We start from the raw sequence: 18,165 nt of genomic DNA on the forward strand, positions 1-18,165 counted from the left end.
ACTCTGGTGTTGTCCCTGAGCTCTTTCGCTCAAAGCTAGCACTCTACCACTTGAGCCACAGTGCTACTTCCAGCTTTTTCTGAGTTGTTTACTGGAAATAAGAGTTTCTTGGATTTTGCCTGGGCTGGCTTGGAACAGAGATCCTTAGATCTCAGCCTCCTTAATAGCTAGGGTCACAGGAGTGAGCTACCAGTCAGTGCCTGGCTAACACCCACTATTGTAAAGGCCTGTTTGGCTTTAAGAATATTGCTTAGACCCATTTCCACCCTTTCTCAAGAACCAGCATCATATATATATATATATATATACATATATATATATATACATATATATGTAGATATGTATTTTTAAAAAGCTGGTTAGCTAGGTGCCTATGACTCATACCTGTAATCCTAGTTACTCAGAAGGTTGATCATAGTTAAAAGCCAACATAGGCAGGAAAGTTCCTGAGACTTTTATCTCCAATTAACTACCCCAAAAAGCTGGCTCAGTGGTAGAACACTAGCCTTAAGGTAGAACACTAGCCTTAAGCAAAAAATCTAAAGGACAGCACCTAGGCCCTGAGTTCAAGCTCCAGTACTGGTAACCATCACCACACACACACACACAAAGCTGGTGGATTGGGAGGAGGCTTAGCTTTTGTGCCTCCCTACCAAGCCCTGAGTTTAAACCCAATACTTTTCCCCAGACAAACAAACAAAAAAGTTGTCTGACAAGCCAGAATAAAAACGAATCATATAGTCAAGAGACATCTATTTTCCTCAGAAACTGGAGTTGAGCAGCAAAACACTCAACCTCACATTATGCAATAGGCAGTATGTTCCTCAAGTTTTCTTTGTGGTAGACTTTGGTCAACCACAGAAGCTGTGTCACTCTGACAGCACATTCCACAGACAGCACAGCCACGACGACAATGCACGTCTACTTTAAAACCACTAACGGGGAACCAAGAGGCTGCCATAGTTTCTAGCCACGTAAGCTGATTTTAAATGAGATCAAAGTTAACTCTGCCTAATTCCACTCTGAAGCAAAGCGAACATCCAAATGGGGGCACCCCACATGCTCCAGGTTTCTGCAGAGCCTCAGAGAAGGCCAATCCGGGGAAGACTCCCTTCCCCAACATCTTGCTGGCAGGACACCCCCATCCTGGTGTCCACGGGCCCTTCCCAGGGTGGGTAGAACCCTGTGCAGTCCCCATGCCCTGCGGCCAGAGCCACCGTGGTCCATCGCCCAAGCGGAATCAGAAGTGTCTTGAGCCAAGGACTCTCCGGCCCGTCCCTCTGTTAGTCTCACACAGAGGAACTAGAGGCCAGCTCTGCTATTTTAAGAAATCATCGTTACAGAGAACGCCGACGACGGGTGCTCTCTCGCAAGACCCCGCGTACACACAGTCAGAGGCTACGGAGCCTCAGCGCGGGACGCAGAGGGTGGAGCCAAGTCCAAGTAGGGGGCGTGGCCAGGGCGCGCGCGGCGACAGGCCCCGCCCTCAAACCCGCGCGCGCCCCCGTGCGGCCAGCGTCGCCATTTGCCAGCCACGGGCTGGCGTGAGGTAGAGGAGGCGGCGGCGGCGGCGGCCTCTCAGCCCCAGGCCCGCCTCTCCTTCCTGTTCGAGACCCGCCCGCCAGTCCACAGCCGTTCGCAGCAGCCTGGGACGAGGTGGCGGCCACGGCGGCGAGGGGAAGTCCAGGTGCCTAGAGACGCGGCGTGGGACTGTGGAGACATGCTGGGCGTGGCGGCCGGAATGACCAACAGGTTCGTGCCACCCGCCGCCGCCCGCCACGTCGGCCGCCTTTCCCCGCGGGCCTAGCGGGGCCTAAGCGCGGGCCGGGGCGGGCGGGCGGCCTTCCCAGCCCGGCGGCCTCGCGCGCCAAGCCCCTGGCGGCCTGGCCCGGGCGGGCGGGCGGGCAAGCCCGGGGAGTCCCGCGGCGACCCTCAGCTCGGGCGGCTGGGGCGGGAGCTCGGTCGCCGCCGCGCGGGGCTCGGCGATTCATGGTGACCCACGCTGAGGTGTCCGGTGCGGGGGGGTGGGGGGGTGGGGGGGGGGGGAGCCGAGAAGGCCGATGCCTCAGGGCGCGGGGCGGAGTTCCCACACCGACGAGGTGATCCGAGTGAATGAGTCCTAACCCAGCCCGGAGATCTCCCGGAGGCCGGCGCGTTCTAACCTCCCGGAGAGGCTGGGACGACCGTGCCCGCCCAACAGAGACGTCTAAGGAGACTTACTCATTCATTGACCACGTCGGGGAAAGGTTAACGTGCTGAGCGCCTTGAGATACTATGCAACAAAAAAAATTAGCCCTTTTGAGGACCAGAGATAACTAGATGCTCCTGGTTGTTGTTGTTTTTTGTAATCGGTTTGTCATGTGATGTTTTTTTGATGGACCCACGTGAAGAAAATGTGGACTTACTCAGATGTGTAGTTAGGAAGAGGAAGGAGTTATTTTTGGTTTTCCCAGATAATTGTGGGTATTCTTGGTTAACATACCCTCCCCCGCCCAAACTTCTGAAGTGGGGATTTCTTAAAGGATACTTCGGGGGTGAAATCTGAAGCAGAGTCTTTGGTGCTTTTCACAGTTACAGTAAAATCCCTTCGTCTGCCTTGTAGTTTGAAGGGACCTGTTTACCCATTGTAATCTCGTTTCTTGGTCATTTGGAAAATATCGACCCTCTGCATTAGGCAAATCGCAAGTAGTAATTTAATTAATCTCACCAAATAACATCTGTTAAGATCGCTACTGAGGAAATTAAAGTCTTGTTTAAGTACTGGGAAGCCTTCAAACTCAAGACTGATACAGATTTTCCAGCTTTGTAATTTTCAGTGGAAAGCTGGAATTTTCTCCTTTGCAATAAATATTACCAGCCATTTCCCCCCTTAAATTATAGGGTTAAGTTTAGTTTCAGGGAAATGCCTGCTAAATGTAAGTCTGATTCCTTAGGGTTGTCTTTCGGTTCTTGCAATAAAAGTGGTATGAGAAAAGCACCTAATTCAGCTCATGGCTTAATCATGCATCCATTTCTTCATTAAATAGCCAGTTTGCTTGGTTATGCAGAAGTGCTTTATGTATGCTTGCCATTTGACTTCAACAAGAAGGAAGGTTAGTTAGGAGTTAATAACAACGATTAGTATTATTAAGCTGATAAAGAATTGAAAATATATGGATAATACAAGGAACACAAGCAAAGAATAGAACATAATTATCTCATTTTAAGATCCTCAAGTCTCTCCTTGACCCAGTGCCCTCCTTGGTCCTAACCCCTTCTCATCCTGAATTGATGTAAATGAGTTGGCAATCCCTTATTTCTTATTTACTATTTCTTTTAAGTTCACACATTGTTAGGCAGTCATGACTATAAGAAATCTCCAGAACACAGGCCTATATGTGTGGCAGATGTGGTGGTACATGCCTGTAATCCTAGCCACCTAGCAGGTGGGAGAGACAGATAGAATGGCAGTTTGAGGCAAGACTCCATTTCATCCAACACATCAGGTGTGGTGGTGAATCTGTAATCTCAGCTACCAGTGGGCATAAGGTTAATAGCATTGTAGTTGGCAGCCAGCCTGAGAGAGAACTTATTTAGCACCTCCCCATTCCTTCTTCCCAGTAAATGGCAACCACCATTGTATTTTTCTGTCTCTTATGATTTTGACTTTGTAACTCATTTAAGGGTAATCACACAGTATTTGTTGCATGTATCATAGTTTGTTGCTTTTTATTGCGAGTAGTAATCCATGGTGTAAAACATTTTATTCATCTGAAGGACATTTGTATATTTCCAGTTCTGGGAAATTAAGAATAAAGATTCTGTGAATGTTCACAGACAGATTTTACTGATTTTTTTTTTTTTTTTTTTTTGCCAGTCCTGGGGCTTGAACTCAAGGCCTGGGTACTGTCCCTGAGCTGCTTTTGCTCAAGGCTAGCGCTATACCACTTGAGCCACAGTGTCACTTCCGGCTTCTTCTGTTTATGTGACACTGAGGAATTGACCCCAGGGCTTCATGTATGCTAGGCAAGCACTCTACCACTAAGCTATATTCCCAGCCCTCATGGACAGGTTTTAATGTGAACTGTTTTCCTTTTGCTTAGGAATGTGTAATTGCAAGGTTGTAATTGCATGTTTAGTGTTTTAAGAATTTACAGATTTTTTTCATAGACTGTCTCATTTTCTCAAAGACACTTAAAGGTGATATTGGTATTTTTTTCCTGATAATTCAGGAAGGAAATCCGAAGGTAAAGAAATCTGTTATGCTACCACCACCTCTATTAGTTTTAGGTGGTCAGGAGTTGTACCCATCATTGCTTTGCAGCTCACTATGTGTCAACACAGTGCAGAAAACTAGAGTAACTCCTTTGGTATAGCTTAGTATTTTTATGAAAATAGTGTTGATCCAACATAATCCTTGAAACGGTCTAGGAGACCACCCTTAATACCACTGGCAAAACATAATCCTAAATGGTAATAATGTGTATCATTGGGTTATTTAAAAAGAAATATTTACAAAAGCTTCTCCTAAAACTATTTGCTGAGTATCTGTTCTAGTGTGTACTTTCTAGTCTTAAGGAGTTTTATTAGGACTTTGTAACTAAAACTTAAATGAGCATGGGAAAAGCAATCTCTGCCTTTAAGGCATTTCCTTAATCTTCTGCTCAACATTGCTCTTATAAAGAGGGAAACTGTCATGGCAGGGCGTGTCCTCATAAAACTTCAGTGTTCTATGTCTGTTTGTAGGGTAAGGAAACAACTCTGAGTTTTAAGGAAAGCCTATGAAAATGTCAGGGTAGAAAAGACCCCTGAGGTCTGTTCTATTTCCAGCAGACTTAGAGAAGATTATCCATCAGGATTTTACTGTCATGATTTTATTTTACCACTCCTACCCCTTTTCCTTTGTAGGAGCCTCTTGGCCTGTCTTCTGGTCAGCTCTTTCTCTGACTAAGTATGGGTGTGTCAGAACCCGTCCCAGGGCAGAAGACCTCAGCAATGTAAGAAGTCAGTGCAGGAGAGTAGAACTTTACTCTGTATGTCTCTTGTTTTCAGTAATATTGCATTTGTTTTACAATAGTATTTAAATACATCTCAGTATAAGTCATATGCTTAGCTTAGGTTTGCACTTAAATGGAAGGAAAACATTACAGACTATTTGTCAGTTTTACAGACTTACAGACTAAGCTTTAAAGTGTGGATTGCCACATGAGGGAATATTACCTATGTTACAGGTTGGATTGTTTCCTTCCTAAATTAAAGATCCTGGAACAGCTGTACTACTTGTTACCATGTACTATGCCTCTGCGGTTTATCCTCCTTATCCTGATGTTATCTCATCTTTTTTAGTTGATTGCATCTGACATTTCTGCACTGGATTGTACTGTGTATGTGGTAGTTGGGGAGTCAGTTTGCCTGCATCAGTTTTCACATTGGAATACATTTGGGAACTTGATAAATCTGCAGTGACATTTAACAAAGACATGGAAGCTGCAGATAAAGCAAGCTCTGAATAGTGCCTTGTGAAGGATATTAAAGGATATTAAAGTAGTGTAAGCACATATGATGGCAATAGGAGACACAGGAGTCACCATTAGGATTCCCATGACTCTGGAGCTTACCAATTTCAGAGGGCCAGGTAAGATAAAGTAAGATGTAAGACAGGCATTTCCAAAAATGTTAGTATCTTTCAAGTGATTGGGTTGCTTTTTTTTCTATGGTATTTCACTATGGTATTTCAGACTCATTCTAATGCCAGTAATTCTTTATCCACAGAGGCTTAGGACAGTGTCTCCACATGGCACTGCCTTAGGAGATCTCTTTCTACTGGAAGGCTCCTCCTCCTCCACTTCTTCCTCCTCCTCTTCTACTTTCTCTTCCTCTGCCTCCTTTTCATTGTCTTCTCTCTTTTTCTCTCTCTGTCTCTCTCTCTGTCTCTCATTCTCTGTCTCTCATTCTCTGTCTCTGTCTGTCTGTCTGTCTGTCTGTCTGTCTGTCTGTCTGTCTGTCTCTCTCTCTTTTGTGCCTGGCTGGCTTTGAACTGTGATCCTCTAAATTCTTCCTTCTGAGAATTTAGAATTATAGATGTTAGCTACTGGCATCTGGTTTGAAAGGCATCTTTATTGATGAATCAATGAAGTGATAAGTGTTACTATCTACTTGAGCAGATTGTAAATTTATTTGTCTTTGGGAAGTATAGTTATTATTTTGTTTTTGTTAATTTAATGTTTTTGAGATGAGATCTTGTTTATGTAGCCTAGGCTAGCCTCCTCTAGCTAAGTAACCTGGACTGCCTTGAACTTCATTCTCCCGCCTCATCATTTCAAATGCTGGAATTACAGGTCCAGTTTGCTTATTTTAAAAGCAGAACACATTTCTGCCTCATATAAATCTACCTTATTAATGAAGTCTTAGAGAAAGGGAGAATGGACATATGATAGGCAGTTATAGCCTCTGCCACAGCTTGTTGTTCTTCCTTCTCAATGTAGTACATTTGAGAGAAGTTTTTTTTTTTATATGCATAGTCCAGATGTATCTGATATGATTGAAGAGGTATGAGACATAGTTCTTGTTTTCAAGAATGCTTCCATGTTCTTTCATGTTGGTTGCCCATTTTCCTGAAGTATCTATGCTCACATTACTCATCGTTTTCAGAATGTTTAGTTTTTTTTTTTTACAGGCACAATGATCCATATCTATAACTCTAGCTGTTCAGGAGATAGCAATCTGGAGGACTGCAGATCAAGGCAAAAAATTAGCAAGACCACATAACAGTAAGCTGGGCATGGCCATGCATACCTGAGATCCAAGCTATGTGGGAGGTATGGATAAGCATGGGCTTCTGGCAAGAACTCAGGATTCTACCTGTAAAAAACTAAAAGCAAAGAAAGAAAAAAGTATGTAGCCATGAGTATGGCTCAGTGGTAGAACACTTGCCTTGTAAGCAAGCACAAGGCACTGAGTTTTGCAACAAAAACCAAATGAGCTGCCCACTGGTGGCTCAAACCTGTAGTGGCTGAGATCTAAAGATCACAGTTCAAAACCAGCCTAGGCAGGAAGGTCTATGAGCCTCTTATTGCTAGTTAACCAAGAAAACCAGAAATGGTGCTATGGCTCAAAATGGTAGAGTGTTAGGCTTTGAGCAAAAGAGCTCAGGGACAGTGCCTTGCCTGAGTTCAAGTCCCACAACCACAAAAACAAAACCAGTGTTTCTGATTTCTTATTAAATAAGGTTGAAACTCCTCAGCCTGGAATTTAAGACTGTAATCCAGCCCAAGACATTTTTTATAAAGCTTTTGTGGATATACTATTCCCTTAGTTTATATTTTTCTAACTCACTACCATCTTCTGACAATAGCTAATGATTTCTTCTCTCGGTGCTTTTTTTCACATTGTTTTCTTGATCTAGAAAACCATCTTCTGGCCAGGCACTAGTGGCTCATACCTGTAATCCTAGCAACTCAGGAGGCTGAGATCTAAGGATGGTGGTTCCAAGCAAGTCTGTACGATGCTTATGTCCAATTAACTACCAAAAAAACCCAGAAGTGGAGCTGTGGCTGAAGTTGTAGAGCAAGCACTAGCCTTCAGCAAAAAAAAAAAAAAAAAAAAAGGCTCAGGTACAGCGCCCAGGCCCTGATTTAAAGACCTAGGATGGTACAAAAAGAAAACCATCTTCTGTGTTATCTTGGAAGCTGGAGCAAAATTGCCATTTCTCCCATGTCAGTAAATGCTGGGAACATCTATTAAGCACTCACCATGTCCTAGGAATTAGAGATTCCCCAAATCCCTAATGTTGTCCCGAAAATTGTTCAAACAAAGCTTGATTCCAGGTAAACCTATACAAAACACTGATACCACTAATACCAATGCCAAAGGTGTTCAAAGTGGAGGACCTAGACTTACACCCTTTCTAGTCAGTAATATGACACCCAGCATCCTATGAGATGGTATTAGGGAAAGCCACATAGGGAGCCAAGACTTTTTTTCATGTTCCTAGACAGTAATGATCACACCCCTCCATCATCCCAAGATTCTTAAGCTGACCAAGGGAATCAAAACTCTCCTCAGTTGTGATGAGGAGTCTATATCTTGGGAGTCACTAGAGGCAAAATGAAGATCCTGGATTTCTCACTCCAGCTAGCAGAAGCTGTTTCCTTGTCTCATTGGTATCAGAGAATGCTAGTAGAAACAGGAAGTTCAGATAATATCCAGTAACATGGCATAATACAAAAATGTTTGTTTCATTAGAAAATCTGTTGTCAGAAAACCAGAAATACACAACCATTAGGAACTAGGAAAATCTTAAAGTGAATGATGAAAGATACCAACACCGATGAAATGTTAGAATTACCTGACAAAGATTTTAAAGCTGCCACAATGCTTCAGTGAATGTTTCTGAAGCAAATGTAGAGGTAGAAATAAAGAACCAAATGAAAGTTGAACAACTGAAAAATTCAGTAACAAAGCCAATGTAAAGCTTGTTGGCTAGGTTTAAGTAATTGAAGGGACAGAGGAAAGAATCAGTGATGAACAGAATGATAAAATAGTAGAAATTACCTAGTCTGTACAACATAAAATAGTCTGGAAGCATGGGTAGTGCAGAGTTCCAGGGACCTATGTTAACAAACAAGCAAGACCTAACATTTGCATCATTGGGATCCTAAAGGGAAAGGAGAAAGCCCATTTCATTTAATGTGTTAAATACACCAAATAAAAGACAGATTTTAGTAGTATATATTAAAAAATAAGATCCAAAGGCTGACAGAATGGCTTAAGTGGCCCAGTGCCTGTTAGCAAGTACAAGGCTCTGGGTTGTAACTCCAGTACCACACACACACATACACAAAAGACCCAACAAAACATGATCCAACTATATGCTATGTACAAGAAACTTCCATCTATAACAATATAGGCAAATTGGAAATAGAAAGATGGAAATAGGCTTTATGCAAACACCGAAGGAACTGAAGGACTTTATTAATATTAATCATAAAGGTATCATATAAACTATAACTTTAGAGAAATGATTACCAGAGACAACATTACCAGAGAACATACATTCTTCTCAAGTTCCCATGAAACATATACTAAGATAATCTGTATTCTGGCTATTAAACTTCAGAAACTTTAGGTATCTAGAAATAGGTACCTAAAGATAACTAGTTACCTAAAGATAACAGGAGGGCTGGGAAGGTGGCTCAGTAGTAGAGTGCTTGCCTTGCATGCATGAGGCCCTGGGTTCCATTCCTCAGCACCACATAACAGAAAAAATAGGAACTGGCTTTGAGGCTCAAGTGGTAGAGTGTTAGCCTTGAGCTGAAGAGCTGAGGGACAGCGCCCAGACCCAGAGTTCTGGCCAAGGCTGACAAAAAAACAAACAAACAAAAGATAACAGGAAAATGGCTAAACAAGTGCAAATGAAACACACAAACACACATATTTATTAGACAAAGAGGAACTCTGAGAATAAAGAAATGTTGAGCTAAATGACAGTGGAAAATAAAGCATATCAGAAACTTTAGAACATAATGCAGGAAGGGAAATTTATAGTTCTAAATGTGTTAGAAAAGAGGAAAGGTGTACAGTATTTTCACAAAAGAAAAAAAGAAAAGAGGAAAGGTCTCATATCAGTAATCTGTTTCTACCTTAAAATCCTAAAAAAGGGCTAGGAAGGTGGCTCAGTGGTAGAGCGCTTGCCTTGCATGCATGAGGCCCTGGGTTCGATTCCTCAGCACCACATAAGCAAAAAGAAAAAAGCCGGAAGTGGTGCTGTGGCTCAAGTGGTAGAGGGCTAGCCTTGAACTGAAGAGGTGAGGGACAGCGCCCAGGCCCAGAGTTCAGGCCCCTCGACTAGAGGAGTTACGAAATTGTAACTCCTCTGTAACATCTTTATAATAACAATAAAAAAGAAAAGAATAGTGTGTGGTAGGTAAATTAACGTCCTCTCCCCCCCAAAGATTTCCTTGTCCTAATTCTTAGAATCTGTAATCACTCACTTATTACTGGTTGGAATGTAAACCATGAAATCATTCCAGAAGACAGTTGGCAGTTTCTTAAACTAACCATACCACTACTGCTGATCATTTATCCCCAAGAAATGAAGATTTTAGTTTACACAAAAATCTGTATGAATAGTGCATGTTTCTTTCTTAGTAATTTTGTTTTCAAATTCTAGAAACAACCCAGATGTCCTTCAGCTGGTAAGAAAACAGTTTGATTAAATGGTTGAACAACTTTATCATTGGGTACTAAGCAAAAAAAAGGATGAGGATGAGGATTGAATTATTGTTACTAACACTACTTGAATGGGTCTCAGAGGCATTATACTGAGGGAGGAATCCATTTCACACCACAACTGTATGTTCCATTTACATAACATTTTCTTTCTTTCTTTCTTTCTTTTTGGGTCCAGTCGTGGGGCCTGAACTCTGGGCCTGGGCACTGTCCCTCAACTCTTCAGCTCAAGGCTAGCACTCTACTACTTGAGCCACAGTGCCACTTCCGGCTTTTTTTCTTTTTGCTTATGTGGTGCTGAGGAATTGAACCCAGGGCCTCATGCATGCAAGGCAAGCACTCTACCACTGAGCCACCTTCCCAGCCCCTTACATAACATTTTCTAAATGACAAAATTATAGACATTGAAAAGGTATGAGTGATCAGAAGCCAGGAGAGAATGAAAGTGGGGCTAGAATGGGAGTGGAGTAGAGAATGGCCATAACAGCAAACGTGAGGGACCCTTTGTATCTTGTATGAATGTCAGTTCATGGTTGTGGTTATTATGATGTTTTGTTAGATATTCTCATTACAAGAAAATGAAAATGTGCTGCTGGGGTCTCTTGGTATTGTTTCTTTGAACTGCATGTACTCTGGACTTCAATAAAAGTTTGTAAAATTATGTTTGCACCAAGTTTAGCAGCTTTCTTCCTGCCTGTACCATTGATAATCATAGACAACTACCACCTGTGCATTTTCTGTGACAATGTATGTTCCTGATTTTCACTGCATCTCTTCTGTTTTTTCTTTCTTTTATTATCTTTAAGTAGTTATACAAAGAAGTTTTTTTTCTTGAGATTATTTCACAGTATTGTGGAATAGTGATACTTAGTTAAAGTCACAAACACAGTTTAACCTTCACAAGGCAAATTGTCATTATCATGGTCTATACAGTTTATGAATTCTATGGGCTTTGACAATACAAGTTATTTTTTCCATATCAGGTGATGTTTACATTTCTTTCCTTTAGCTTAGTGTAGGCTGTTCCCACTTACTCTGTTCCTCCTCCTGGCTTCCTCCGTTGCATGCATCTATCTACCATATATATGGTCTAGAACATGTAGTAATTTAGCAATGATATGACAAAATGGGTGGCTGTCCTTTGTTTCTTGAGTCCTGTTACTTTGTCATATCTTCTTGTATTTTGGCTTTAGCATCCACGTATCAGGGAGAACATGTTCTGTTTGTCTCTGTTCTTGGCTTACTTTGCTCAAAATAATCTGCTCTAGTTCCATCCATTTCCCTGCAAATGCCACTATATTGTCCTTTCTAATGGCTGCATAATATTCCATTGTATATAGGTACTACTATTTATGGATCTACTCATCAATAGTGAGGCATCTGGGTTGTTTCCAAATCTTGGCTATTGTGAACAGTGCAATAAACATGGAGGTGCGTGTGTCTTTGTATGCTGGTTCCTGTTGCTCAGGGTAGATGCCTAGGAGTGGTATGGCTGGGTCATAGGGGAGGTCTATATTTAGCTTTCTGAGGTACCTCCAGACTGCTTTCCAAAGTATACATTCCCACCAGCAATGCAGTAGGGTTCCTCTTTCTCCGCATCCCCTCCAGCATTTTTCGTTGGCTGACTTAGGATGTGGGCCATTCTGACTGGGGTAAGGTGGTATCTCAGTGTTGTTTTTATTTGCATTTCCATTACAGCCAGGGATGATGAACATTTCCTCATGTGTTTCCTTGCCATTTTTATCTCTTCTTCTGAGAAGTCTCTCTTTAGTTCCCTTGCCCATTTCATGATTGGTTTGTTAGATTTGTGAGGGGTTAGTTTCTTGAGTTCCCTGTATATAATGGATATTAGACCTTTGTCTGATATTTTGATGGTAAATATTTTTTCCCAGTTTAGTTGGCTTTCTTTCTAATTTGGTTGCTATTTCTTTGTGCAGAAACTTTTTATTTTAAGGTGGTCCCATTTGTTCAGTCTGTAATTCTAGCTACTCAGAAGACTGAGATCTGAGGATCATGGTTCAAAGCCAGCCCAGGCAGGAAAGTCCTGAGACTCTAAAAGTTAACCACCAGAAAACCAGAAGTGGCACTGTGGCTCAAGTGGTAGAGCACTCACCTTGAGCTGAAGAGCTCAGGGACAGTGCTCAAGCCCCAGAGTTCAAGCTTCATGACTACAAAAAAAGAAAAGAAAAGAAAAAGAAAGAGTCCATAATTCCTCATCTTTGGGTGAAAGATTTGACAGATTGCTGGGTTAGAAATATATAATCTCTACCATTGGGTACAGTGGTAATTGGGAGCCTGAGTGTTGCAATCAAGGTTTTTGTAAGTGTTTAACATATTTGAGTCTCACTTTAACGTATTGAATCCTTTTCTTTTTCTTTTTTCCAGATTTTTCAGATAGTTTTTTTTTTTTAATTGTGAAAATGCCATACAGAGGGTTACAGTTACGTGGGCAAGGTAATGAGTGCATTTCTTATCAAGCATTGTTGCCTCTTCCTATATTTCCTCTTCCCATCCCTTCCCATCTCCTCCCCCACCCCCCACCCCCAATCTTTTTCTTTTGTAGCATTGCTAGGGCTTTACTTCATGGTCTCACAATTAACTTCATTGTTCAGGGCTAGCAACTTACCACTTGAACTGTACTTTCACTTTGACATTTTGCTGTTTAATTCTTGGATTTATTTACCAAGGCTGGCTTTGAACCTCTATCCTTAGATCTCAGCTTTGAGAGTAGCTTGGATTACAGGTATAAGAAATTGGCACCTGGCTTAATTATGACTACTCTTCATTACATTTTTCCCTGAGAGGTTGAACTAATGTGCTCAGTGAGAGAAAGATGTGGGGAAGGCAGAGTGAGATTAAGGAGTTGAGTCACAGAGTTGTGAAGATGAAGACAGATAAGCAAAAAATTGGTAAAATAAGCTGGCATTGTAGAGAACCCACATTACTTTAAACTGCAGGTTACCTGTAGCCATTTTTACCATATTACCTATCACTTGCATTTACCATTGTGCTATGCCTCTTTTTCTATCAGGACCACTTAATTCTTTCAACTCAACCTTGATGACTAAGTGTGCTGTTATAAGCTAGGAGATGCTTTTTCTTTGAGTATACTGTTTAGATTCTATAAGGTAAATTATTCAAGGTTACTCTATTTCTGGTATGTGTTTAGCCAAGTTGGTACAGTATCTGGGAAGGTTGTGAAAGTAGATACTTTAAACTTGGCGAAAACAAAGATCTTTGATAAAATATAGGTGACACAGTCATAGAAGTTGTTATACAACTCTTCTATCTTAGCTGGAGAAAAAAGTACATTGCATGATGAATTACAGGTAAAAATCCCTGGCTCTCTCCCAGGTTTTCCCTCCTGTCTTCAACATGTTGTATAATTCATTTTCAACCTAGTGTGGAGTGAGTACCAATGTTGCATTTGTCTTTTGTACCTCCATTTTTATTCCCCCTCCGTGTTATTCTCCCAAAGACAGATAACAAATGACAAAAAGAAAATAAAAGCAACAACAACAACAAAAACCCTTGTTTCCATTTCCTGGAGCTTCAGCCCTTTTATAAGGCATTGATAACCATCTAGTGTTATTTCTGCAACTCCCTTTTGACTTTTTTATGCAGTTTACTTTATTTTCTGTGTTTCTATTTCTGGCTTATGTCTGTGTAGAATAAAATGACACACTATTCAGGTTGTATTTGGTTTCATCACTTTTCCATAAGTCAGGTCATTTCTCTGCTTTGATTTCTTCAACAGCAAAGTGAGGATTGCAGTCCTACCTACTTTACTGTCTTCAAGGATTCAATGTGGAATCCTGGTGAATTGGTCAGGGCAGTATAAGGTTGAGTAAGCTTTTGTTCGGTGAGAATGTTGTGTTGAATACAGTCCCTATGGGAAGGATTAATGAATCCAACTGTATTTGTCTATGTCAGCAGTTCTCTTCTAATCTCCAAATTCCTTTTAACATATATATTATTTATACCCTCATTTATATAGATGAGGAAGCTGATGCTCGGAAGGAACATTGCAAAAGGCCACACATTAAGTGGCAGAGCTGACACTGTTTCAAACTTGAGAGCATAAAACTCAAACCTTAATCTTGAAAGTTTATTGTGCTGTTTAAAATTATGATTTAAAATTCCTATATCATAGAATTTACCATCATAGAATTAACTTTAAAAAATTTTTATTGTTACTATAAAGGTGATATACTGAGGGGTTACAAGTTCATAAATCATTTAATAAGTGTATTTCTTTTTGGACAGTGTCATAATTTTTTAGTGGATAGTTTAGTCCTGTTAAGTATATTTATATTGTTATAAAACATCTCTACAGACCTTTTTCATTTCGCAGGACTGAAACTTTATACCCATTAAACAACTCCCCATTTCTCTCAGCCCCTGGTAACCACCATTCTACTTTCTGTCTATATATTTGACTGATTTAGATACCTCATACAGGAGTCCTGCAGTATTTGTCCTTCTGTGACCGACTTACTTCACTTAGCACAATGTCCTCAAGTTCATTGACATAGCATGTAACAGAATTTTCTTTCTTTCTTTTTCTTTTTTGTTGGTCATGGAGCTTGAACTCTGGGCCTGGGCACTGTCCCTCATCTCTTCAGCTCAAGGTGAGCGCTCTACCACTTGAGCCACTGCACCCACTTCTGGCTTTTTCTGTGTATGTGGTGCTGAGGAATAGAACCTCCGGCCTCATGCATGTGAAGCAAGCACTCTATCACTGAGCCACCTTTCCAGCCCCAGAATTTTCTTTTTAAGGCTACATAATCTTTTGTGTGTTGCATTTTGTTTATCCATAGGTCTGATAGACATGTTGGTTGCTTCTTCATCTTTATTATTGTGAATAGTATTATCTATCTCTAGGTAGACAATTCTCTTTAAGATTTTGCTTTAGGTTCATTTTTCTTCTTTTATTATTATCTTCAAGTAGTTGTTCTAGAAGGGTTTTTAACATGTCCATTTATTTACATGTACCATGCATCTTTACTAGTATCATCCCTTCCATCATTCTTTCCTCCATCTATTCCATCCTCACCCATGCCAAGTTTTCTAGTTCTACTTTCATGTATACATGTTGAGATGTACAATTGAATATGTACTGTATTTGTCCACCATTCCTCTCTCCATTCTGTTATACCTCTCTCCCTTAGTCCTTATTCTTCTCAATCAAGACATGTTTTAGGTTCCTTGTATTCATTTGTTAAACTGTTAATTGTTCAAAGGGTTATACCATGGAATCCTACTCTGGCATAAGTAAAGTATTGTATACTTTAGTCTAATCTTGTATATATGCACATGACCTTATATGTGTTTTCATGTATGTTTATAGTTTAGGCCAAACTTCCACCTATGAGAGAAATATGTCTTTTTTGTTTCTTAGTCTTATCTGAGTTCTTTAAGGTCCATCTCTTTCCCTGCAAATAACATAATTCTGTTTTCTGGCTGAATAAAATTTCATTATATATAAAATCACATTTTTTTGATCCCTTGGACATCTGGGCTGTTTCAATAACAGAGAATCATAATACAATGTTAGTGGGAATGTAAATTAATACAACCACTATGGAAACTATGGAAGTGAGCATAGAGATTCCTCAGGGGGAAAAAAAATCTAAAAATAAAACTACTTTATGACCTAGCAACACTCCTCTTAGGCAATTATCCAAAAGATTGCAAGTGAGAATAAAATAAAGCTACCTGCAAACCCATATTCATTGCAGCAGTGTTCATAATAGGCAAGTAATAGAAACAGGTGTTACAGGTTAGGTATGAAGTGTTCTCCCAAAAGGCTCTTATATTAAAGCTAGATTCCCAATGAAGTGCCTAGAGATGAGGCTTTGGGAGAGTGATTGGATTATAAGAATATGACCTAGTCAATGGTTAAATTCACTGATGCATTCTACCACCTACCTATTGGTAGATGGTAGAAACTATGGAAGATGGGGATTAATTGAAGAAAGAAAGTTACTGGGGGACATGCCTTCAATTAGTGTATCTTGTTCCCAACCTCTTCCTCTCTATCTTTTCTCCTTTCTGGCTGCTGTGAGGTAATTAGATTTCTTCTTGTCCAGCCCTTCCAATATTTCCTTATCACAAGCCCAGAAACAATAGAGCCAAAGTAAAGTTACTCCTTCCTTAACTATTTTCTTAGGTATTTTACCAACATGACTAATAATTCATTATGAGGTGATATCTTATTATGGTTTTGTTTTGTTGTTGTTGTCCCTTTTTTGGTGCCAAAATTGAGGCTTGAGCTCAGGGCCTGGTCATCTGTCCATTTTCTTTTCTTTTCAAGGTTGGCACTTGAACCACAGCTTTACTTTCAGATTTTTTAGGTTATTTAGGGTTAAGAGTCTTACAGACTGTCCTGTCTTGGGTTGGTTTCAATTTGAATTTCTCTGATGATTAATGTGATTTATCTGCTTACTGGCCATTTGTATGTTGTCTTTAACAAAATACCACTTCAGGTCTTTTGCCTTTTTTTTTTTTTTCCTGTGCTGGTACTGAGGCTTGAACTCAGAGCCTTGCACTCTCACTTGGCTTATTTGCTCAGGGCTGGCCCTCTGCCACATGAACCATTCCTCTACATTCAGCTGTTTAATTGGATGGAGATTTGAATCTCAGATTATTTTTTATTTTTTATTTTACTTATTTATTTTTTATTGTGAAAATACCATACAGAAGGGTTACAATTACATGGGCAAAGTAATGAGTACATTTCTTATCAAGCATTGTTGCTTCCTCCTTTGTTTCCCTTTCCCATCCCTTCCCATCTTCCCCTGCTACCCTGCTTCCCCCTTCCCCCCTCAGTCCCCCCCAACTGCCCGCCCCTCCACCCCACCCCACCCCCAAAGTTGTAAAGTTTGTTTTTTGACATAACGTCTTGTACATCTCATTGCAATGGGTCCACCTGTATCCCCATTTAAACAATTTGTTTTTTCCCTTCCCCTCCACAAAGTATACCATCAAACACAGTGAAAACAGGGGTTATACCGTGGGGGAGGGACATACAAAGCAACAAAGAAATCATCTTATAAGTGTGTTAGAAACAATAGCAAGAAAAAAAAATTTGAATCCTTGTCTTGGGGGTTCATTTCACCTAACATTGACTTATCTGACTGTTTCTGCTTGTCTCAGACATATACTAGTTATTGCAAATAAGGGAAACCATGGGACCTATGTTTCTTTGGGCCTGGCTTACTTCACTTAATATAATTTTTTCCAAGTCTTTCCATTTCCTAACAAATGAGGCAATGTCATTCTTTCTGATGGAGGCATAGAATTCCATTGTATATATCCCACGTTTTCTTGATCCATTCATCTACTGAGGGGCATCTGGGCTGGTTCCATATCTTAGCTATGGTAAATAATGCTGCAGTAAACATAGTTCTGCTGATAGCTTTAGTGTGGTCTTGTTTGTGAACATTTGAGTAAATACCCAAAAGTGGGATTGCTGGGTCATAGGGGAGCTCTATGTGGAGTCTTTTGAGGAACCTCCATACTACTTTCCAAAGTGGTTGAACAAGTTTACACTCCCACCAACAATGCAGTAAGGTTCCCTTCTGTCTGCATCCCCTCCAGCATCTTCAGATTATTTTTTAAACTGGGCCACAATCAAAACTTGATCCTCAGATCTCAACCTTTTGAGAAGCTAAGACTAAACAAGGATGATTGACCAGCACCCGACTTTGTGCCTGTTTTTAAATTAGGCTGTGTCATTTTGTTGTCGTTTCTAAGTTATAAGAATTCTTCATATATTGTAGATATTAAACTTTTATTCGTTGTATATGATTTGATTTTTTTCCCATCCCGTAATGTGCCTTTTCACTCAGATTGTGTCCTATGATGTATAAAAGGTATGCCTTTATTTTTTTATTTTATTTTTTTTTGGGTCCGGTTGTGAGGCCTGAACTCTGGGCCTGGGCACTGTCCGTC

The 18,165-nt window shown here is 40.6% G+C and overlaps 1 protein-coding gene across 1 annotated transcript in view; it reads left to right on the forward strand.

Moving 5' to 3' along the window:
* Positions 1-1,554: 1,554 nt before the first annotated feature.
* The window catches only part of Lims1 (LIM zinc finger domain containing 1), a 115,104-nt gene continuing 98,493 nt past the window's right edge, over positions 1,555-18,165 (forward strand). The window contains exon 1 of the mRNA XM_042695427.1: positions 1,555-1,752. Coding sequence (XP_042551361.1) covers positions 1,721-1,752 — 32 coding nt within the window. The 5' untranslated portion in view covers positions 1,555-1,720. The remainder of the gene's footprint in view (positions 1,753-18,165) is intronic.

This window comes from Dipodomys spectabilis, unplaced genomic scaffold, assembly GCF_019054845.1.
Source record: "Dipodomys spectabilis isolate Male_0828 unplaced genomic scaffold, ASM1905484v1 ptg000187l, whole genome shotgun sequence".
Classification (NCBI taxonomy): Eukaryota; Metazoa; Chordata; class Mammalia; order Rodentia; family Heteromyidae; genus Dipodomys; species Dipodomys spectabilis.